Below are 23,485 nucleotides of genomic sequence, written 5' to 3'. Positions count from 1 at the left end.
GAATCAAGAATGCTGGGAACTGTAGTCAAGCAATATCTGGAGGGAGAGGTATCTCCAGCCCTGGCTTAAATGGTCCTCTGTTTTGATGGAAACATGGAGTAGATAATTCTGTACCCAAATGAATCCATCATGTAGGAAACTCATGCTTTAATTTTGTGCTGCTTGTGTCTATACATATGTAATGCATCTCCTCAGTGCATTCTCATGAGACCTGCAGAATAATCCATAACCACATCTCTTAACTTTCACAAAAGGTTATCTTATTCATTAGTCTCTTCCTAGGGCAAGATCTCAGTATTTTGTTAAAAGTCCCTCTTGTTTCTTCCTGCCTTATTTTTTATTAATAAAGCTTTTTCATAACACTGTTTTATGTCCAATGTTATGTACTGCTAGCTCTAAACTAAGCTGAAGATGATTTCATGCCTCATTAGAAGTCAGACAATTTCAAACATTTCACTTTCTCCATTACTGTGTGTTTAAAATTCCATACAAATTAGAATACTGCTGATCACTGCTGTGTATAATGAACTTTAACATGCAGGGGGAGGCCTAATCAAGTATGGGTTTTAACACCATGCGCTGAGACAGAGGTTATTGTTCCGAAGCTCTCCCACACTTTGCTGCAATGGAACCTCTGGGATTGTTCATCGACAGGAAGATCTATCGCTTCATAAAAGCAGGACAAGACCCTTGCTGACTCTGAAAATGTTTCTAGCCGCCCACACAGAGGCACAGAAAATGGCTCTGTGATTTGGAATCTCTACTCCCCACTTGGGGTTTAGGTTTTCAAACAGCAGACTCAAGGACGTGCATTTGGGATCAGTGTTGCATTGTGGTGCGCAGCAGGCATAAAATATGAGAATAATAAATGTTACGAGCAAATAATGAATGGAGGGGGTTAAAGTAATGTCATTGTTCTGCCAAGATTTTGAGTGCTCTGCTCCAGGTAAGACTTTGCTATTTCCTTCTCTCTCGTAGGTGCTTCAGAAGCTGGGGAAAGCTGATGAAACAAAAGATGAACAGTTTGAAGAGTATGTTCTGAACTTCAAAAGGCAAGAGGTCAGATTCTTTGATGTTGATGACGGTTGGCTTTTATAAGCTTTTTATGTCTGTTTGCATGTAAAGTTGTAAGACAGGAGTGGGGAACCTGTGGCCCTTCGGATAGTTGCTGGGCTGTAACACCCATTGCCCTCGACTGTTGGCCATGCTAGCTGGAGCTGATAAGATTTGTGATCCAGCAACATCTGGAGAGCCAGAGGTTCCCCCATCCCTGTTGTAAGGCAACATGGGTAACCAATGCTGGAGGGAATTGTAGGAGCTAAAGCTGTCAGACTTTGCCCTGTCAGTTTGTCATGGATGAAGAAGAGTTTGGATTTGATGTCCCGCTTTATCACTACCCTAAGGAGTCGCAAAGCGGCTAACATTCTCCTTTCCCTTCCTCCCCCACAACAAACACTCTGTGAGGTGAGTGAGGCTGAGAGACTTCAAGAAGTGTGACTAGCCCAAGGTCACCCAGCAGCTGCATGTGGAGGAGCAGGGAAGCGAACCCGGTTCACCAGATTACGAGTCCACCGCTCTTAACCACTACGCCACACTAGATCCTTTACCTATTTGCTATGGAATGCCTACATGTCACCCACAATGCCCTCTAAGCTTCATGGGAGATACAGGCCAAGCCTGTTTGACTTCCTTCACATGGACTGTACTCTAAAATACAACACTCCCCTGTAAGGGCTGTTAGGAGTAATCCTATGTTTCAGGGAAGCTTATCTACCCCAGACTCTCAGGGCAAAATTTCCACCACCACCCAGAGACAGGCAGAGGACTGTTGGTTGGTTGCTTTTCCTTGCGGTTGCTGCTTGCCCACTTGGAGAATTAAGTGCTTGGTAGCAGTATCGCTAGAAACAGCAGCTGCTCTCTGTCCTTCGACTCTGAACAGGAACGTGGAAGAGAATATGCCACCATAGGTATCAGTGTGGTGCTGAGGTTCAATATGTAAACCGAAACACAGCTCTCTATGGACAATTGCACTTTTCTGATTTCGCAGTGCAGTTCTGCAAGCTGAATGTGTGCAAAAACGCATCCTTTTTTTAGTGAAAATAGCAAAAATGCATTGTATTGGGGCACATATTAGGAAAAATGCCCACAAAGATATGTACATTTTTTAAAAGAACAAGTTGAGGTGGATAATGCTCAAGTTCTTTAAGAAATTAGTCTTACCCTCACATAAAACGCTCCCAAATCAGCAGTTCTTAAGACTGACAAGAGAAGCAATGGTAATAAATCAGGACTGTGTGGCTCAGACTGTCCCCAAGGTTTTCTCTTTTACTAGGAGGCATCAAATTAAAAAATCTGACAGTTCACTGTTTGTGTTGGATCCACTTGGGGAACATCCGTTTGGGGTCATGGAAGGGAACGACCCACTGCCCCATAGATATGAAAGCAGAGTTAGGTCCTATCTTGGTAAATTGCAAACTAAATTGTGAATTTTTATTCTTTTATGGTGTGTTGCTGTATGCTAATGTGCCCCATTTATGTGGAATATAAACCTGTTCAACCTTCATAACAGCCATCTTAATGAACATGTGTCTGATTTCCCAGTTTACAGATGGACATCCCTCTGTGTGTGTGTGTGTGTGTTTGTGTTTTCTTGTGCTAATGAAGTTTTTTCTTTTCATGCTGATTAAAGAGTATGCTTTTGTAGTGTAGGTAAGATCCCCAGGCAAAATTCTGACTACAATCTGACACCTTTACAGTAGCTTCAAAGGAATAATTTAAAGGTTATCAGGCAGCCAGCAATGGGTCTGTAGGCCTTTCATAATTACACAGTATATTCAGCGTATCATGAAGAAGAGCTTTCTGACTCTAAAGGTCTCCTTAAGGACTTTTGACAAGAGCCTCTTTCTTTTGTTAATACTCCTTTGATATAGGCAGATGGAATTCATAATAGAGGTAGCTTGCAGCACATAAGAAGTTTCAGTGAATTCCCATCCCTCTCTCTGCTTTTTGCAGAAGTTGCAATATGCACTCCCACATTTTTTCTGGGTTGCTTTTTGTCAGGGCTGAGCTGGGAGCAGCTGCCGGAGTGGAGCTGGGAGCCAGGAACCAGGCGCTGTCTCAGGAGATCAAGGAAGGCACACCAGAGCCACCCAGGCAAAGAACCAGGGCAGACAGGAAACCTTTTGTAGCTCTACCTGCCCAGGAAGCCCTAGTGGCCAGGATGACACACAGATTGCATCCCTTGTGGCTTGTCACATGGAGCAGGCACGTTCTGAGCTGAAATTTAGTATTTCTGGCTCTGTGGCTCTGGACACTTCTTCAGATTCCAGTTCCTCAAAGCTTCCCTGAAAATTCAACTCAGTAAGATGTGGGTTGGCGCATTAGAGTCATGGAGCTGTGAGGCTGGTAGGAGATCAGAAGTTCATCTAGTCTTACAGTGTGTGCTGAGGCAGGATCTTTTGAGCCAGCTTTCGTTTCAGGCAACAACCATGTTGTGGATCGAGGGCCCGACCCCCGCTATGTGAAATAAACACACAAGGACACGTGATATAAGGTTAATGGGCAAGAAAAGGCCACAACTTTATTGATTACAGCAGTGAAAAGGTATCGGCTTAGGCATTGGATGACTATAGGAGGTGGGTTTATTCAACAGTAGGTGGAGCCTGTTGATGCTCATCCAACTATAGGCTCACCCCCTGATGTCACCGAGGGTCGTGCCATGGCCTCCCGCCAAGCAGGCATCGGACGGAATACACGACCGCCAGATTCCTTTAACGGAATAACCCACGGTAGATAGCATAGGCGATGGCCACACCTAGCCCTTGACACACATGAATCCAATGCCTAACCTACCCACCAATACCACAAAAGTTGTGACGATTGCTACGAGGTAGGCGAAAAAACCAAAAAGCCTAATGCCAAATGGAAAAATTCCTACCAGGCCCCCCAGACAACCGGGGCGACCAACCTAAGGTCCATAGCAAGGCCAAAAAACCTAGACCCTGAGCTAAATGGGAGTGGAGGGTGGGTGACTCGCTGCGGGACGATGACGACGACTGAGGAGGAGGCGGAGCTGAAGCCGCAGCATTAAGCTGCTAAACACGCCCCCCGGAGACACCTGGTTGGCTGCCTCCGGTGGGCGTGGGCACCAGCCAGGTGAGGAGGGGCGGGGGCTAAGGCCCCCGGCCAGGGGCGGAGCTCAGGCTCCCGCCCACAACCACTCCCCTCTCTTCCAGGGAGGAGAGTCTTTATCTGCTGTTTGTTTCAACCATCTAGAATTCTTTCTTTGCTGTAGACCCCAGCTATGCTACTCTTTTGCTCAGTAGATACCTTCTGAAATTTTGTTTGTACTTAAAGTGGAAGAAGAGCATTGGTGTTTCTTTCTTAGTGTTCTTATTTAAAGAAAATGCTGCATGCAGATAGCTAATTATTTAGAGATATGGGAATGCACTTCATCTCTCTGATAGATCCACGTTTGTTCCACTGTGTTCCATATGTGATATGACATTGCTTCTTTAATTGCTTTTCAGGCAGAAGGTACCAGACTCCAGAAAGAGCTCCGGGGATATTTAGCTGCAATTAAAGGTAATTGCAGTTAAAATGCATCTTTTAATTTTAATTTTCTCTGCAAATTTTAAAAATTCAAATGAATCGTTTGTTTTGTAGATCTTATAATGTACAGTTAGGTTGCTTCTGGACCATAGGTAGGCAAACTAAGGCCTGGGGGGCAGATCTGGCCCAAATGCCTTCTCAATCTGGCCTGCGGACGGTCTGGGAATCAGCGTGTTTTTACACGAGTAGAATGTGTCCTTTTATATAAAATGCATCTCTGGGTTATTTGTTGGGCATAGGAATTCGTTCATTTTTTCCTTCAAAATATAGTCCAGCCCCCCACAAAGTCTGAGGGACAGTGGACCGGCCCCCTGCTGAAAAATTTTGCTGACCCCTGTTCTGGGCAGTTGCTTTTCCCAGGTGCCACAGTGTCATGGCAGATGACTATACACCAGGGGTTACCCTTCCCATCCTGTTTCACCGCCTGAGGCGAAGTAAAGAGGTGCTGCCCCTCCGATGAAGCCTCGCTTACAGGGGTTTCACAGAAGCAGTGCCTTCTTCTAGAGAGTTATCGCGAGTTCCTGTGGAATTTTGGCAAGGTCTCGCTGGAAGAAGCCACTGCAGCTGCTACGACCACACAACCCTAGTAGCAGGGTCAGGTGGGTTGCATTGTCCCATGGGATTCTACCACCCGAGGCAGCTGCTTCAGCCAACCTAATGGGCGGGCCGGCCCTGCTAAACTCATTCACGTGGAAGAATGTGGCTTCTAGCCTACATGGGCTGCCATGATCAGCATAATGAGAAACACCAATCTTGTTACTAAACAGCTGAACATCCATAACTCTTTAGTGCAGTGCTCCCTCCCCGAACATCAGTTGTGTCTGTGCTATCTGACCAAATAAAAACTGGAATCTACTCTAGGTTTAGGATAAGAAGAAATGCACTTTAATCAACCAGGTAGCTGAATTCTACTTTAGACTAGAGTGTGTGCACATGGCAATCAGATTCTTTTTCAACAAGTAGGCCAAGTATGAACAGCCAAAGTTTCAGGAAGACTTTTTTGATAGGGTAGTGGGGAGAATTAGGGAGTTGTCATCCATACCTTTGCAGGGTAGCATGTTGGCTTCCCCCGAACTACAATCTGAGGAGCTGGAAGAAGGTTTGCAGTGTCAGCTTCACAAGTGTCCTAGTTTGTTAACTTGCATTTGATAAGTTTTATGTTTGCTTTTGAATGCTAGATGGACAGGTTTATAAATGGATGAAATAAACAGCTCCAATATTTTTAAGGGCAAATATAAGGGCAAAGCTGTCCAAAGTATGGCCTTCTTGAGATCCCATCTTTGATGAGATGATTCCATCCTCTTGTTCACTCTCTTTCCCTGTGCAGTTTTGTCAAGAGGAACTAAATGAGGTGTAGAAACTGTTGCAGCCACGAGTTTTGATTTGGGAGAGGTGTGAATATGTAAATATATAATTGGATGTGCCCAAATAACTATTTTTTGGTTGCCTGGCTTTTAATATAGGTTTTGTTTTGTTTGGTCTGCTTTTGGAGCAACAGCAATGCATCCTGGATAATTGCTGCCAGTCTGAGTAATAATTCTGGGCTTAATGAGTCAATGGTCTGACTTGGAGTGAAACAGCTTTATATTTTTTCTTGCTGCCTTGAGATCTGGCCATAAATATTTCTAGTATCTGCTTATTAAATGGAATGATTCAGCTAACTAGCAGCAAATGATACTGTTTCAGAAATTGGTTCTACATATTAATTGCTTATTCTTTCATGTCTGGTTCTGACTTATCTCTGAACTTGTTTCATTTAATTTATCTACCACTGTGGCAGTAATGGAAAAAACAACCTCAGAGCAAAGAACCTAATTTAACTAATCTGCTCAAGATTTGATAATGTGCCCCCTTGTCCCAGTGTTGTTCTATATAATATGAGGGCATGCTCTCTGTAAGTTCATTTGCAATATGAGACATATAATTTAATGAGCTCACATTTGATTTTTGTCATCTCTGGTTTCTATTTTATTACGAATGCTCTATAATTATATTAATTAACTTGTTGATTTGTATCTTTTCTTCTTGACTGTAAGCTGCTATGATGGCCGTTGAGCACTAGAGGAGTGGTATCTCTGCGTGTTGTTGTTGTTGCTGATACCAATAAGGCAGTTTCATACCCACTTAAATTAATGACACTTTTAAAAACACTTGACCTCATCCTGCACTCTTGTGTGTATACATACACACAAAGCATGGTGGTTTTCTTGACTTGCCTCAAAGTGTCACATGACTGTCTTTAGCCTTAGACCAATAGATGCAGTTCCCCATTCTCTGTAATAAAATTCCTATAATCCACTGATAACTCTCAGATACGCCATTTATGTCCCCCTTCCCCCTTCAGTATTCCCCTTCTGCTATTCATCCACTGTTCCAAGACTTTATGGCAGTGATCCAGGGAATGAGTTTCGTAATAAAATGTAGTGGATTTACAAGGTCTGGTGGTACAGCTGGGGGCCCTGATGCAGTTAGCTCCAGGATTGTGTAGGGCCAACAGTCCAGACACGACAAATTGTCTGGGTGTTCTGCACAGCAGCCTGCATAGGCTTTTCCGTACAGCTGACAGGCTCTGTGCAATGCCCTTTGGGAGTGTGTGGGAACTCCAGCCTGGATGAACCATGCCTTCGCATTGCGGATCGCAACGAGGCTCTCAATACATGGTCATCGTAGCTTGAAAAAGGCTGCCATACCTACACAAATCTTAGCAATGATTTGTGCATTCTCCACATTAGAAGCTCCATCCCATCCCAGAGACAGAGGCGGATTTAGGGTGTGTGTGATAAGCTGCATGGGACGCTGCAACAGCAAGTTGCCAACAAATTTTAGCGGCACAGAGGGCGCTACTGAAAATTTAAAGCCCAAAGTCCGCCACTGCTAGAGACCATTGCATGAGGACCGCCCATATTGTAAACCTATAAAAGTCAATACATTTTCCATTTCATTGTTGTAGGTTCATTCTGCTCAGGGTTGAAGAGTACTTGCTCAGAATAGGTCAGGATGAACATTGCTTTTGTCATGTGTGTGTGTGTGTGTGTGTTTGATTGTGTGTGTGTTTTAAGCAACTGAAGAGCTCTACTATAGTTCATTTATGCTCAGTCATGCTTTCTCATTTCTGTTTGTGCTACCTGCACTGATTGCGGCAATGTGGAAAATGGAGAAAAGCATTCTCCTTCCTGGGGAGAAAAGCATGGTGAAAACCCCCCTAGTTTGGTGTACTCGGCTGCATTCATTATGGAAGGGGAGAAAGCTCTCTATGTAATTCTGCAATAAATTATCTTTAACAAATTATAACTTCTCTGTGACCATGCACAGATAGTTATTCGTAGACTTGAAAGCAAAATGGTGGAGACATCATTTTTCAGTTTAGTTCTCATTTCTGTTATTTACAAATGGATTTTTTCCTGGAAGCAAGTAACACAGACACTAAATTCGCAGAAATCAGCAGTTAGGGAAATGTCGGAGAAATGGAACAAACTGCCATGTGAACACAGGTCTGATGTCTGTCACAGAAGTTTAATTCCCAGGATCCCTAGGAGACAGGAGCCAATAGTTAATGCCAGTTTATGTTGTGCTTATTCTGTGAGCCCCCAGTCTGTGTTGGGGGGAGAACCGAATAAAAAAGACACTCTTATTGGTGGCATTCTAGCCCATCCCCATGCTAAAGTAGTGAAATGTTGTAACTAGTGGGGGCAACTGGGGCATATGCCAAACTTCCTCCTTAAACCTTCTTGGAACTATGCGTTAACTCAGCGACCACGTGTTCCCAAACCCTTGTATGGGAAAGAATCCTGTGCTTGCCAGTTTTCCCAGGCAAATGTTCAAGGCCTTTTCTCCCCCCAGCTACCTTATTGCTTGTTTAGAACCTGGATGGGGAACAAACCTATTTTGACATAGCCTCAAGGAGTCTGTGCAAGACCCAGTAAAAAGAAGACAAGGCTTTCTGCACCTTTAGGAGTTGTGTAGGAGAGCAAATATCAGCAGGTGCAGCAGGTCATGCAAGCTATAGCTGCTGACATTCCATGTTGAACTATGAGAGGTGCCTCTTTTGCATCTCGGCACCCTAGAGAAGGGTAAAGCAGCCCTTTCAAGCTGCTGGTTTCCCCCAGCATGTGCCACCCCTCCTCCAAATTAGCACTAAAAGAGAAACAGTGTTCCCACCTCTTATTCCCAAGCCCAAACCTATATCCCAGGCACACGCAAACTCGGCCCTCCAGATGTTTTGGGACTACAACTCCCATCATCCCTGACCACTGGTCCTGTTAGCTAGGGATGATGGGAATTGTAGTCTCAAAACATCTGGAGGGCTGAGTTTCCCTATGCCTGCTATATCCCTTGTAAGATGTAGCTCCACCCTAAGTTCTGTGCCAGCCATTATCTCTACAATACCTTATGGCATCTTTTTCCAACTGGGTGCCTCGCAGGTGTTTTCGACTAACAATTCCCATCTGCCAATGCCTAGAGCTGAGGGAAGCTGTCAACCTCTGGAAGACACAAGTTTGGCAAAGGCTGCCCTATGAGGTGAAGTGGGTTGATTTTGAGATACTTTCTCCAACTATTCCTTTCTAGTTCTCTGTTAAAAGGAGGGCTATTGATGCTACCCTGGTTCCCTATTTCTGCTCCCTGATTATAACCAGGTCTTGAGGAGATCATCTGAAGTCTCCACACTCATGGCACACAAAACATCAAATTCAGTAAAGTTTCCTGTAAAAACGGGGGAGGGGATTGTTTAAAAGAAGTGAAATTTTTATCAGAGCTGACACATTTTCTCTTGAGACATTTTTAAGACAAAAGAGATACACTAGAAATGTTAAAGATTAGGGAGGGAACAAACAAAAAACCCACATCAGTTTATTTTTACTAAGCTATTGCTAATTTTAGTAGAAATTTATGTTCAGCTGTGATAATGATGATGATTTAGATAAATGAATGATAATCAGAGGTTGATCTTTAACCTGATTTCATATATACAAAATTTGCATACTTGTTGACTTCAGCAATGGCAATTGCTAAGCTAAGATGAAATCATAGTCCATTTGTGACATCAGCAGTTGTCAACAATGGGTTCTCTGTGCTCATAAATTTCAGGCATGCAAGAAGCTTCAAAGAAACTTACAGAGTCTCTACATGAAGTATACGAGCCTGACTGGTATGGCCGGGAAGATGTAAAAGTGGTTGGAGAGGTAAGAATTTATTTATTTAACCTTATAGCTCCACCGTTCTGTGTAAGGAAAAGCCCCAAGGTGGCTAACAACATAATAAAATACCAGGAAAAATATCCCTAATGATGAATGAAATCAAGATTATAGTTGGTGATCCCACCCATTTCCAAAATAACTGTTCTAACCCAACATCTCGCTAGTTGCAGTAGGGCAAAATCATTTTCATAGAATCATAGAATTGGAAGGGACCCTGAGGGTCATCTAGTCCAATACCCTACCATGCAGGAATCTCAACAGAAAGCATCCATGACAGATGGTCATTCAACCTCTGCTTAAAAACCTCAAATGAAGGAGAGTCCATCACCTTCTGAAGGAGTCCATCCCACAGTAAAACAGTAAAAAGTCCTTCCTGATGTTCAGTGAGATGATGAGAAACCATTAGCAAGCACTCTTTGGATTTGGTCAGTCAACCAGGTACAAAGCCATGGGGGACTTCGTCAAAAACCTTACTGAAATCAAGATACACTATGTCCACAGCATTCCCCTGATCCACCAAGTTTGTAGCACTATCAAAAGGAGAAGAAGAAAGAGATTTGTTTGGTGTTTTGGTGTGACTTGTTTTTGAGAGACATATGCTGGGTCTTAGTAATCACAGCATCCTTTCCTAAGTGCTCACAGGCCAACTGTTTAATTAACTCTTCTAAGACCTTTCCTTGTATCAACATCAAGCTAACTGGTTGGTAGTTACCGTACTTCCTTTTTGAAGATGGGGACAACATTTGCCCACCTTCAGTCTGCAGGGACCTAACCTGTTGTTTAAGAATTCTCAAAGATTATAGAGGCTCCATTAGTACCATTGGAGATTTGAATTCTTTTAAAGTAGCTAAATTTTCCCTTACCACCTCTTTTCGTATCTTGGACTGCAGCTCCCTCCTTGCATCATTTATTCTGTTATCACCAGGTTGGGCATTGCTTTCCTTGGCATGAAGACAGAGGCAAAGTCAATAGGTCAATTGACTCCCCTTCTCCCTTTTTATGAAGATTACCCGCTCTTGGATCCCATAGCTAATTCTCCCCTGGTCTCCTCGTTGGCCCAAATAGGGCTAATTTAGCCAGCTAGCCCTGGTGATCATCTAAAGTTTGTTGGATGGATTTCCCCCCTAAATTGATTTTTGAATTCTGAATTTATTGTTATTCACGTTTTATACTGTATTTTATGCTGTTTTTTGTTGCATCAAATAAGTGTTTTAAATTTGTTGTTAGCCGCCCTGAGCCAGGTTTTCTGAACCGGGAAGGGCGGGGTATAAATAAAAATTATTATTATTATTCCCATATTGTAGACATGAGGCTGGAGGGATAGATTAGCTTGGGCCTATGGGCAGCCAAGGAGTTCAAAGTAGATGACTGTTTGTGTAATGGTTAAACTATCAGACTAAGTCTGGGGTTGTTATGAGGACAAAACTGGTCAGGGAGAACCATGAATGGCAGAGCTGCTTGTAGTGAAGACAGGATCTAATTGCTATTTATAAAAGAATAAAATGTGAATACAGTGGTACCTCGGGTTACATACGCTTCAGGTTACACACTCCACTAAGCCAGAAATAGTGCTTCAGGTTAAGAACTTTGCTTCAGGATGAGAACAGAAATCGCGTGGTGGCGGCGGGAGGCCCCATTAGCTAAAGTGGTGCTTCAGGTTAAGAACAGTTTCAGGTTAAGAACGGACCTCCGGAACAAATTAAGTACTTAACCCGAGGTACCACTGTAAGGGATTTCCCAACATTCATTCATTTAATTTGTTACATTTATACTCCTACACCTTCCTTTCCTCCAAGGAGCTCAATGTGCCATACACAGTTCTCACCGTTCCCCCATTTTATCCTCTCAACAACCCTGTGAGGTGGGCTAGGCTGAGAGATTGTGACTGTCCCAAGTTCACCCAGTGAGCTTCCTGGATGTTCAGGGATTTGATCCTGGGTCTCCCCTGTCCTAGCCCAACACAAACCACTGCACCACACTGGCTCTCATGTTTTTGGCCACTACAATACACTCACACTAAGGTCTGAACAAATCTTAATTTCCAAAACCAGCCTATGCAGACAGGGAGGAGGGGAAAAACACACCTCACTGTGTAAAAGATTAAGAGCCCCTGCAGTACAGCAATGTTGATTTCCTCTCTTCCCTTCTCCGCATTCCTGATGCAAACAGTAACCTTGAAGTCTATTTTCTAGCAACTTTGAGGTGTGGGTTATACTATAAGCAAAGACCATGGTGGATGGCGGATGCCACAGAGTTCAGCTCATTTGGAGCCTGCCTCCTGCTTTAATTGTCAGCCGTGAGTTATTACTACAATCTATTAATCGTTGCTGAGGAAATAAATTCCACTACAGTACAATGTTTAATCACAGTGGTGCTCAGAGTGGCACCGATTACTAGATCAGAGCACATTAACACCAATCTCTGTGGTTTTCCATCATTTTACAGAGACAAGTTCTACATAAATCAAAATCTTGGAAGTTCCCTGTAAATTAACAGGCCTGAATGCCTTTTCCTGAATAAACAAGTAGTCTTCTCTGCAACAAATATCAAGGTCACTTGGAAGGAATCACATAAACGCCCTACAGAGTCTCCTGGACAATTCTTATATTTTACTTAATCGTATTTATCACCATCCATCCCGTAGAACAGGCACAAAGTCTTGGTTTTATCACCCCCTGTTTTTCCTCTCCTTTGCTCCCCATATTCAGCCTGCTGCCAAGTCACTTTGTGCTCAGAGAGTGAAGGTGAAAATGGGGGTGCAAAGAGGTTTGCAAGAAGGGAGGAGTCTGGGTGGAGTCTGAAGATGAATGAATGAAAGCACGGGTATGAAAGGATCTGGACAGAGGAGATAGTGGCTTCATAATTGGGCAGAAAATGAAAAGGGTGCTTAAAATTTGCAATGTGTGGCAGGAGAAAGATGCTAGCAAGGGGTGGGAAGGGGTTCATGTGGGTGGAACGGCAGAGCGAGCAGCGGCACACCACTAATGAATGCTAAATATTATTATTATACTCAGATGATGCTTGATTGTGAATCCGAGATCTGAGACTCTATACCCAAAGGCTACTGTTCTCAAACACATTTTTCCCTTGCCTGCCTTCAGTGCTATAGAGCCCTTTCGGTTCTACCTCAAAAACTATCCTTTTCTATTTGGGGTTGTAAATTTACATTGCAATCTAAAAAAGGTAAAGGGTAAAGGGACCCCTGACAGTTAAGTCCAGTTGCGAATGACTCTGGGGTTGTGGTGCTCATCTCACTTTACAGGCCGAGGGAGCCGGCGTTTGTCCGCTTCCGCAGACAGTTTTTCTGGGTCATGTGGCCAGCATGACTAAGCCACTTCTGGTGAACCAAAGCAGCGCACAGAAACGCCGTTTACCTTCCCGCCAGAGCGGTACCTATTTATCTACTTCACTTTGACGTGCTTTCAAACTGCTAGGTGGGCAGGAGCTGGGACCAAGCAATGGGAGCTCACCCTGTCACGGGGATTCGAACCACCAACCTTCCGATCGGCAAGCCCAAGGCTCAGTGGTTTAGACCACAGCGCCACCCGCGTCCCTTCAGGGCTCCCCTGGACAATGCTAATACCTCTCTCTTGCTCTCAGTGGCCCTGTTTTAGCCACAATCCTGCTAGCGCTCACCACCTGAGTTCGCTATTAGAAGGAGGATTGTAAAACGTAAGGGGATTGCAGAACAGCAATTGCATTCTTTCTTTCTTTTTATGGGCAAAATTATTATCTAATTCTGAAGAAGAATTTATTTATCTACTTCACTTTGATGTGCTTTCAAACTGCTAGGTTGGCAGGAGCTGGGACCGAACAATGGGAGCTTACCCCTTCGCAGGGATTCGAACTGCCGACCTTTCGATCGGTTTAAACCACAGCGCCACCCGCGTCCCCACATTGCAATCCAGCCAACAACAAAACCTATTCTCTTCCTTTCCTACTGGTGCTACGCTTTCAGATAAACTGTCCACCCTTCACGATCTCATTCCATTACCCATTCGTTCCTTTGTCTTTCCTCAGTTGCAATCCAGGAGGGTCACAGGCTGAATTTTAGACAGCATTTTGAAAAGGACCTTTTATTTGAGCAGCATCTGCAAATTTTAAATTTAATTGAAAATGCTATTTTTATCTGCTATGTCACAGCCCTGTTGTCTCTGGTGCGTCACATCAGTGCTAACAGGCTTGTGGACGTGAGAGCGCCAGTGAGTGTTTCCCCTGAGGGTTTCACAAAGGACTAAGCTGCAGAGTTTATGCAAAAGAATTGTCTTGTTTATCTGCTGATGTGACAGCAGAGAATGTCTACATCCTTATGAAAAAATAGATAAAAAGAATGTTCTGAATTGCAATTTTAATCTTGCATTTGATTTTTTCTTTTAAGGTAAGTGTTGAAAATTAATGGTCTGCCATACGTTATATCATCTAGTTTCTAATTAAATTGGATCCTAGAAGTGGGAAAGAAAGACGGATGCATGTACACATCCATGTGCGCGAACACACAATTTGTTGCACTAGGGATGAACTATTTGGTTCTCCAGATATTTGACCACAGCTAACAATAGGTTTGTATAGCTCCTCCTGAACTATGGAATGGATTGTGAAAGTCAGAATACAATGCAGCTTGGACATGCACAGTAAGGTCTAGCGGTTCTACATGTTGAGAGACTGGTGACCTAGCATGGCTCTGGATTCAGGAAGGCTAAATTAGTCTTTCTTCACAAGCATGGAGATATCTGGGCTAGCCATTGCATGCAGGCAAAGCATAATGATTTTGCAGCCTGTCTGGGGGTGGCCTCAAACTTCACCTTGCCTGCTGTTTCTGGAACAGAACCAGAACGTCCTGGGATGTGGTGGGTCCTGGGCCCATCCAACTGGAACCTTGCTTTCCAGTCTGAATTCTGGTTGGGGCAGAATTCCTCCAGTCAAGATAAATACCAAGTTTGAATGTTTGTTCCATGCACGGCAAAGGGGGTAGGTAGGAAATGTTGAAGTACAATATTTGCCTCCTCTGTGACCATGTTGTCATCAAGTACATGTAAGAAAAAAGCAGTGTGTGAAGCATGCTGTATAGTTTGAGCATCTTAAATACACTGAAATAGAAGTACATTCCATGAAATCCAAAGCGACTAAGGATGTATTTGATTTTTTAATGTCCTTTCCCCCCAGTATTAACATTCTTATTTGGGTTACTGGTGTCAATTGCTTTCTGTTGTATTCTCACCCTGTTTCTTCCCTCTCTACAGAAATGTGATGTACTTTGGGAAGATTTCCACCAAAAGCTCGTCGACGGGTCGTTGTTGACCTTGGACACATATCTGGGACAGTTTCCTGATATAAAGGTACTGTAAGGTCTCCACGTGGGCTAGTTCATGTGGTGGACAATAGCAGTATTGTAGCTGAGGAAGGAATGTCTGCAGCTGTGTGCATATCCACCACTACAAATACAACATAACATGAGCATCGGTCAGATCCCCATATATCTGCAACCACGCACATATTTCCTTCCTGTGAGCCTTCCATGTCAAAAAGGGGTGGAAGAAAACACTGCGCATCCAACACATGTAACAGTATTCCTACTTTTCTGCCCCTGTGAGCCAGTTCTAAGCAGCTCATGGTTGTTATTCAAGCCATAAAAACTAAAAATTGATCTGGGTCAAAGCTATAGATACCTGGGGTAGTTTTGTTATATTTGTGGCATGCCGTAATCTGGATAACATACAGGCTCATCTTTGGAAAGCTGTTGTGAAAGGTGTAGTGGGGTGCACTAAACATGATTAGCCCCCCCCCCCATATCTCTTCAGTTATTCAGGTCTATCAAGCAATGCTTGTTCATTATTTTTATTTTATTTAACGTATTTTAGGCAGCGCTTTTTTAAAGGGTCAAAGCTCACAAGGCAGCGTAATACAACAAATGCTCATTCTTTATCCAACAACAACATGGGCTGTTCTAAACAAGTGGGTCTTTTAAGCCTATTTAAAGGCCATATGTAATTCATTTGAAGTAGAATTTCCACACTCGCAAAAGTGTGAGGCCCCTGCTGAGAGTGATCTCACCATTGGGCCCACAGATGGGGGCTTGGAAATTGATATCAAAGTATGGTGACAGCTTGTTGTTGTTGTTTAGTCGTTTAGTCGTGTCCGACTCTTCGTGACCCCATGGACCAGAGCACGCCAGGCACTTCTGTCTTCCACTGCCTCCCGCAGTTTGGTCAGACTCATGTTTGTAGCTTCAAAGACACTATCCAACCATCTCGTCCTCTGTCGTCCCCTTCTCCTTGTGCCCTCCATCTTTCCCAACATCAGGGTCTTTTCCAGGGAGTCTTCTCTTCTCATGAGGTGGCCAAAGTATTGGAGCCTCAGCTTCACGATCTGTCCTTCCAGTGAGCACTCAGGGCTGATTTCCTTAAGAATGGATAGGTTTGATCTTCTTGCAGTCCATGGGACTCTCAAGAGTCTCCTCCAGCACCATAATTCAAAAGCATCAATTCTTCGACGAACAGCCTTCTTGATGGTCCAGCTCTCACTTCCATACATCACTACTGGGAAAACCATAGCTTTTACTATACGGACCTTTGTTGGCAAGGTGATGTCTCTGCTTTTTAAGATGCTGTCTAGGTTGATCATTGCTTTATGGTGACAGCTTACATATCACCAAAAAAGGACAAGCTTTTTCATTAAATTTGAAACTAATTGCTGTAATTTACATGGGAATACAATACATCTCCCTGTAGCAGGGAAGACAGTGTGTGACCAGGTGAGCTATGGGCACGCTCCGTCTGCTCTCCAGGTGCTATTGAGAGGAAATTCAAGGCCTCTGATCTCCTCCCTTCCTTATTTTTAACCAGACTTGGACCAGACAGTCCTTCAAATGGAAAACTCCTCCAAATAAGACTTCAAACATAGCACTGCCCTATGTAGAGTAGTATTCTTGGACACTTCATCTCATAGTGCAGGCAGGGCTGGTGTGAAAGGCCCATCTGGATTAGCAAAATTTTTAGTTCATTTTCAAAGTTTTCCTGAAGGACTTTCATGGAACTAGTTTTGGTACAGTTGTACCTCTGGTTATGAACGCTTCAGGTTGCGACCTCCGCTAACCTGGAAGTAGCTGCTCCTGGTTGCGAACTTTGCCCCAGGATGTGAACGGAAACCGTGCGCCAGAGGCGCATGTGCAGTGGGAGGCTCCATTAGTGAAAGCGCGTCTCAGGATAAGAATGGTTTCAGCTTAAGAACGGACCTCTGGAAAGAACGAAGTTTGTAACCAGAGGTTCCACTGTACTAGAAAATACATTTCTCATGTGTTTGACATCTGTGTGACATCAATGTTAGCATTTGCCGTATGGATTGGTGTACGTGGAGTTTTGTTTCACTTGTTGTGTACCTTGTCTTTCCTGTGAAGTCTCCTTATTGAACCCAGGCTGCAAGTTTAGAGAATGTGGAAAACACTGCAAATTAAAGACCTTTTACTCTCTGTTTGCTGACAGTTGAAAACCTGCCTTCCCCTTGCTCCCAACATGGTGCTTGGGCTTATTTTTTTGGAATTGTTTTCTAATCTCTTCTGCTTATTTCTGTTTTGTACTTTTCTGTGTTTCTCTCTGTATTGCTGTATTGATTTTTTTCTCTCTCTGTAGAAGGGTCCTACTGATAATACCTTATTGTAGCAGGTAATGGCCTATTTGTGGAAAACAGATTCCAGGCAGAATCCTGATCTCTTTAATGAGAGGCCCAACTGGGGCTGATGTCAGGCTACTGTATTAATTAACTAAGCCACAAACATATGTCAAAATGGGATTTGATTGTTATTGCTTAGTGCAGAGGAGCCATCTAAATCTATTGACTTTGACAGAATATTCACTTTGTTGATTAATCTACATAGCGCAAGATTAGGCTCAAGTTAGCTCTTTGAAGTTTTAAATAAGTTTTGTGGCAGTATGTTCTAGAATGCCTTTGAGTGAATCTGATGTGAAATTTAGAAATTCAGCCTTTAAAACGTTGACGAAAGAAAGCTATGCATTTTATTTTACCAGCAGTATCTGAGTTTAAAAACAACAAGAATGTAGGTGAAGCTTAGTTCTTAAGTGATAGGAGAAAAAGATATAAATGTTTTTTGAAAAAGACTGAACATTTCAAAATCGCAAAAGCTGCATCTTAAACTACGCGGATGCATAAGGAGAAATGCCAGTTTTGATTGGGTATCACTGTTTGTAGAATCGTATTGCAAAGCGGAGCAGAAAGCTAGTGGACTATGACAGTGCAAGACATCATTTGGAAGCCTTGCAGAGTTCAAAGAGAAAAGACGAAGGCAGGATTTCCAAGGTAAGATGTGCCTTTAAATTCTAACCAGCAGCAGAATTTCTGTATGAAGTTGCTCCTTGAGAAGTGCTTGCTAAATCTTCTTTCTTTCTCTTTTAATGCCCAAGCTACAAACTCCACAGAACAAAAGGGTAGGCAAAAACAAACAAACATGGGCTTTATCTAGAATGTGCTAGACTGCTGTGGATGGTTGGCATACCATGTCATGACCTAGAGCTAAGACTTTTACATAGAGCTTTTACCAGCCTAGAGAGACAAGGCTGGCTTTCCCTAGGGCCAGATTGGTGTTCCCAGTGTTGGCTTATGTGCTTTCCCCGTCTCCAGTGCAGTGCAAATGGTTTTATGCACCATGTGGCCCAGAGGGGTAGAAGGGGTTGGGGGATTCTCCTGACCCTTCGCTGGCTATGGGCATAATCTCCTGGAGTGACACTGGCAACCCTTTCTCGCTATTGAGATGTCATACCTCTTGATATGTGCCATGTGTGATAAATCCTGCCATCACTTCATTATACGAGTGTGTGAAATTGCCATATATATATATAGGCTTGTGGACCTATATATATAGGCTTGTGGACAAAGGCAATAAGGTTTAAATTAATTAACATCCTTGAAGCAGAAACCCATAATTAGTCAGAGTAGACCCATTGGAAGTAATTGGTCCGTTAATTTCAGCGAGTCTACTTTGAGTAGAACCTAGTTGGATACAGCCCATAGGTGTCTCATGCTGGGGACTTGGCAGCAGTCAGGATCTAGTTTGTAGCTGGTGGGGCTCAGCAACATTAGGACTGTGAGGACGTGGAGTTCAGTCATCTTCCACCATCCCCACAGGCGCCCTAAAGCTGGTCTATGGGAGAGAAGGTCCCAGAGGTAACAATTAATGTCTCCTATAGTTTGACCATTACTCTCTGTATCTGTATGGCACCTTTCCCACTGAGGCAACTGTTGCCTCCTTTCTGCTGCACTTCACTAGATGGCTATACTATAAGGCAGTACTGCAGCTGCCATATAAAGGTCAAACATGCAAGGGACCAAGAAAGTTCCACCTCATCTGTCAAGCTTTTGATTCTGACCTGATTCCTCAGCTGAAGGCATTTCTTGCCTGCCTGCCAACTTCCCAGCTGTCCTTAAAAGATTACCAGCCCAGAGGAGAACCCACCCAGAAATTGACTTGTTTGCTTTTTCATCCAGTGCCCTTTTGTTTTTGCACCAATTTGTGCCAATCTGTTTGATTTTCTTTCTAGGCAGAGGAAGAGTTTCAGAAAGCACAGAAAGTGTTTGAAGATTTCAACATTGATTTGCAAGAAGAGCTGCCATCTTTATGGTCAAGGTAGCTATAGCAGATGATGCTTTGTGTCCTTCAACTTTTCATGGAAGCCCAGAGAACTAAGGTTTTGTAATTCTTTAATGCAGGCATCCCCAACCTTCGGCCTTCCAGATGTTTTGAGACTACAATTCCCATCATCCCTGACCACTGGTCCTGTTAGCTAGGGATCATGAGAGTTGTTGGCCAAAACATCTGAAGGGCCGCAGGTTGGGGATGCCTGCTTTAATGAGACTTTAATGTAGCTTCAGTAAACACAACCAGTTATTGCAGCAGTGGTTTTTTTCCAGTTAGCAGACATGCAGCATGTTTGATCCAAAAATGAAACTCCTAGACAAAATTGAATGTTTATATGCTCCTCACTTGAACCTAGAGGAAATCCACCAAAGATGCAAATCCGCAGCATAGTCGATGCGTCATAGACCTGATTTCCCTCTTTGATCCAGCATACATATGTTACAAATGGTGCACCTATGGGCAACTTTGGGCTTGCATTTTTCCATCACTGACATTCAGTCCATGGTGCATCGTCACTCTGGTGTGGGGTTCACCATTGATAAGCGGTGCTGGGGTTGTATTTAAAGGAGGTTTACCTTAAGTCACAGCACAATGGAAATTTGGGGATGGGGGAGATCTGTTGCCATGTATATGTTATATCTAGATGGTCCCTTTTTACATTTCCAAATTGGATACTGTACATATGAGAATAGAGCATACTTTTGCAAAGGCGTAGGAAACTTTCAAAGCCATAGGAGGAAACAGCATTGGACAAAAAAATACATTTCATTCTTTTTTCTTTCTCTTTACAACCTTTTCATTTTTTACCTTGTCATCTCCTTTTAGACGAGTTGGCTTTTATGTGAACACATTCAAAAATATCTCCAGCCTTGAAGCCAAGTTTCACAAAGAAATAGCTTTGGTGAGTAATAATGAATGCGCTGTGGAAGAAAAGCAACAGACACCTTTGAAGTAGGTTAAAAATGCAGGTGCCAAGATGCACACATGCAATCTTTTTCCTGCTTCCTCTTTCCTTTCTGTTACAAAAATGATTGCTTTTTACTATGATTAACATTAGTGAATGAAACTAGCATAATGCAGTAATTATTTTTAATGGCTTCCCACTGTCTACTGCTTAAGTTTGCTGTGTTAAGTTGAGAGCCCCCTGATGAACTTGTGGTAATGAAATGACAGAGCTTTTAGAAGTAAGGGTTTAGGATAATTGGCCCTGGGGTAACCCCAAGACTATTAGCAACACACATCTTCACTATTAAGTGTGAAGCCTTGCACTCTACGTGTGTTGTGTGTCACTGTGATAATATCCTATTTTTAAAAAAAGGGTGACTAAGCTTAGTCGCATAGTAGAACAAATATCTGATTTTTAGTTTATTCTCCCCACCCTATCTAAAGTAGCTGTTATAAAATGACAACTGTTTTTGTCCCTTCAGCTATGCCACAAACTCTATGAGGTGATGTCAAAGTTGGGAGAGCAACATGCAGACAAGGCCTTCACCATTCTCGGAGCACCCAGGTAAAATATTGTCTGTCAAACTGCATTGTGCATGACCTGAACCACATTCATCCAATAATATAACCAGTAACTTTTGACAGTACAAAATTAATCAAAGTTTGTGAATAGATAACTTCTTTTTTTTCAGTTGAACACGAGTGTTTCCCCTGGTTTTGCCTCAACCCCTATTTTATGTTGGAAGCAGACTTTAGTTGTTGGCAGAGCTATGGCTGCAGTCAATTACGTAGTGTTACATCAGAAACAGATCAGGTGTTCACCTTCAGTAATGCAACCTTTGCCACCCACCATGTTCCTTGGCTGAAGAGAGTCCTTAGTCCTAATGAGGCATTCAAAGAATGTGTGGGTAACAAACAGGAAATCTGTGGCTCTCCAGCTGCTGATAGATGACAACTCCCACCATCCCTGGCCATTGCCCATGCTGGATGGCATTGGCTGGAGCTGTAGTTGGAGCTTGGCACAACTCCTTGCACTTTATCAGATGAGGGGGGACCTTTCGGTCTCCTCTGTGTCTGCAAGTTTTGTTCCAATGCTCAGTTCTTTGCACATCCCCGTATAGTTTCATGCAGCCTCTGAACTATGGCTGTACGAACTTGATAAGTACTTTCTGTATCTACACAGTGCTTGCAAGTTTACCATGATAGTATTAACTGTGGCGCAGGCAGCTGCAGACGATTAGAAAATGTTCAAGTTGAGCCAAAATGAGGAGAGAGCATTTCGTAAATATTTTTCACACTGGGAAGAGCATCTCTCCTCTGATTTTTTCCCCCAAGGTGTGAAAGGGCGCCTTAGTATTTACAGTGCAGCTGCCTTCGAAGGCTTTCTGCCCTCGTTCTGAACTGTGAAATGGATGTGATATCATGGCACCAGATTCATGAGTCCTGATTGGATGGGATCAAATAGCCAGGAAGAAGGTTGATTAAACAAGATAGATTGTGCCAGAGCAGCAGTTGTGTAGCCAGGGGCATAGGAAGGGGGGTGGTCTGCCCTGGGTGCCACTCGGGGGGGTGACAAGATGGCCTCTGCTTCCCCCCAGCAGTAGAGTGGCCGAGGGCGTGCGCAGTCCGTACGGGCGTCTGTATGGGCTACCTCTTGCACGGCGACCGTACGGGCTGCTGCGTGTGCACACTCCATATGGTCGCCATGCGAGAGGCAGCCCATACAGCCGCCGTGCAAGCGGCAGCCCATGCGGTCACTGTGCATGAGCGGCAGCCCGTACAGAGTGTGCATGTGCATACGGACTGCTCTTGTGCGGGATGCCTCACATGCGCACTCCGTAAGGGCTGCCCCACCCCAGGTGCCGGAGAGGGTTCCTCCGCCACTGTGTGTAGCGATGTTGAATCATAGCAAAAATGCATGAATAAATGTAAATTGGAGGGTGGATGAGTAGATTCAGGCAGCTACTGCACCTGCCTCCAAAAGCCAGCTTTTGCACCAACAGTGTTCTCTGGAGAACATTCAGCATAGCCCTACAGAATTGTAGCTTCGTTGAAAAACTTGTAGAGAAATAGAATAGAAAGGAAAGAATGTTTTAATATCTCATCCTTTCTTTTTGAAAAAAATATTTCCACAGAAAGAGGTGGTGAGTGAACACTTAAGGTGTCTCGTAGCTTATGAATAATCTTACTTTGATTTAGTATAGAGAACATGATTGAGGCCTGGTCAATCATGTGTTATTTTAGTTTTCCACAGAAGTGCTGAAGCCCATGTGTTGGCTTACTGAGTAGGATGCTTATAGAATGCATTAGCTGTATGCTTCTTCAAAATACAACATTATAGTTTTCACAGATCATAGATCTTAGATGTTAGATTGCACAATGTTTCTTAGATGTTGGGCTCCATAATTTCTGTTCTTTAGCCGCATCAATTTAGACAACAGAACTGTAGTCACATAGGATCTGGCTCAACGGTTTAAATAGCTTTTATATAAGATGTCCCTTGTTGAGACATGAAGGCATCTGCAGAAGTGACATGAGATCCTGTCCCTCCCTCAACTCTCCCATGCTTCCTAGAAGATTGAAGGGAGAGGCATGATCTTCTCTGCAAAAGGCCCTGTCAGTGAGAAAAGACCCCAACTCCATCCAGCCCTGGTTTTGAAGGAGACAAGGGCTTGCCAGACTTGCGTGAAGCTTTGGTGATGGGCGGATACAGTGGAAGAAACACCTGTTTCCGTTGTCAGTGCTTCCTGTAAAGGAAACAAGGCAGCCACCTCTCCATCCAGTCCTCTCAGAAGCACAGAGGGCCTGGAAAAGATGTGAGGATTTTTTGTTTCTCACTTGTGAAAGGAAAGAAGACCAATTTCTGACAGATTATGCAGAACTGGACAGATTAACTGGGAAAATTAGATATCTCCGAGACCAAAAGTTCATCGAGGACTGGGGGAAATTTGTTGAATATCTGAAAAAAAGTGTGATGTGCAAACAACGCTAGTGGGGTTTCAAGAAGCACTGTGAAAGTTGAGATATATTGCTAAAAAGAAATAGAAGTGGGAGGGAAGTTTAATGGCAATATAAACAGAAGAAATGC

At 43.5% G+C, this 23,485-nt stretch overlaps 1 protein-coding gene across 4 annotated transcripts in view; it reads left to right on the top strand.

Moving 5' to 3' along the window:
* Positions 1-23,485, top strand: part of AMPH (amphiphysin) — an 87,772-nt gene that overhangs the window by 41,107 nt on the left and 23,180 nt on the right. For 3 of the 4 annotated variants that reach the window (XM_053359839.1, XM_053359842.1, XM_053359840.1), the window contains exons 2-10: positions 979-1,059; positions 4,530-4,584; positions 9,697-9,791; positions 15,047-15,142; positions 18,009-18,116; positions 18,221-18,244; positions 19,355-19,440; positions 20,278-20,353; positions 20,880-20,962. In XM_053359839.1, the coding sequence (XP_053215814.1) occupies positions 979-1,059; positions 4,530-4,584; positions 9,697-9,791; positions 15,047-15,142; positions 18,009-18,116; positions 18,221-18,244; positions 19,355-19,440; positions 20,278-20,353; positions 20,880-20,962 (704 nt within the window). The remainder of the gene's footprint in view (positions 1-978; positions 1,060-4,529; positions 4,585-9,696; positions 9,792-15,046; positions 15,143-18,008; positions 18,117-18,220; positions 18,245-19,354; positions 19,441-20,277; positions 20,354-20,879; positions 20,963-23,485) is intronic. The other variant, XM_053359841.1, reaches the window with a different exon arrangement.

Source organism: Podarcis raffonei, chromosome 12 (assembly GCF_027172205.1).
Source record: "Podarcis raffonei isolate rPodRaf1 chromosome 12, rPodRaf1.pri, whole genome shotgun sequence".
Lineage (NCBI taxonomy): Eukaryota > Metazoa > Chordata > Lepidosauria > Squamata > Lacertidae > Podarcis > Podarcis raffonei.
This window is presented reverse-complemented; position numbering and strand designations above follow the sequence as displayed.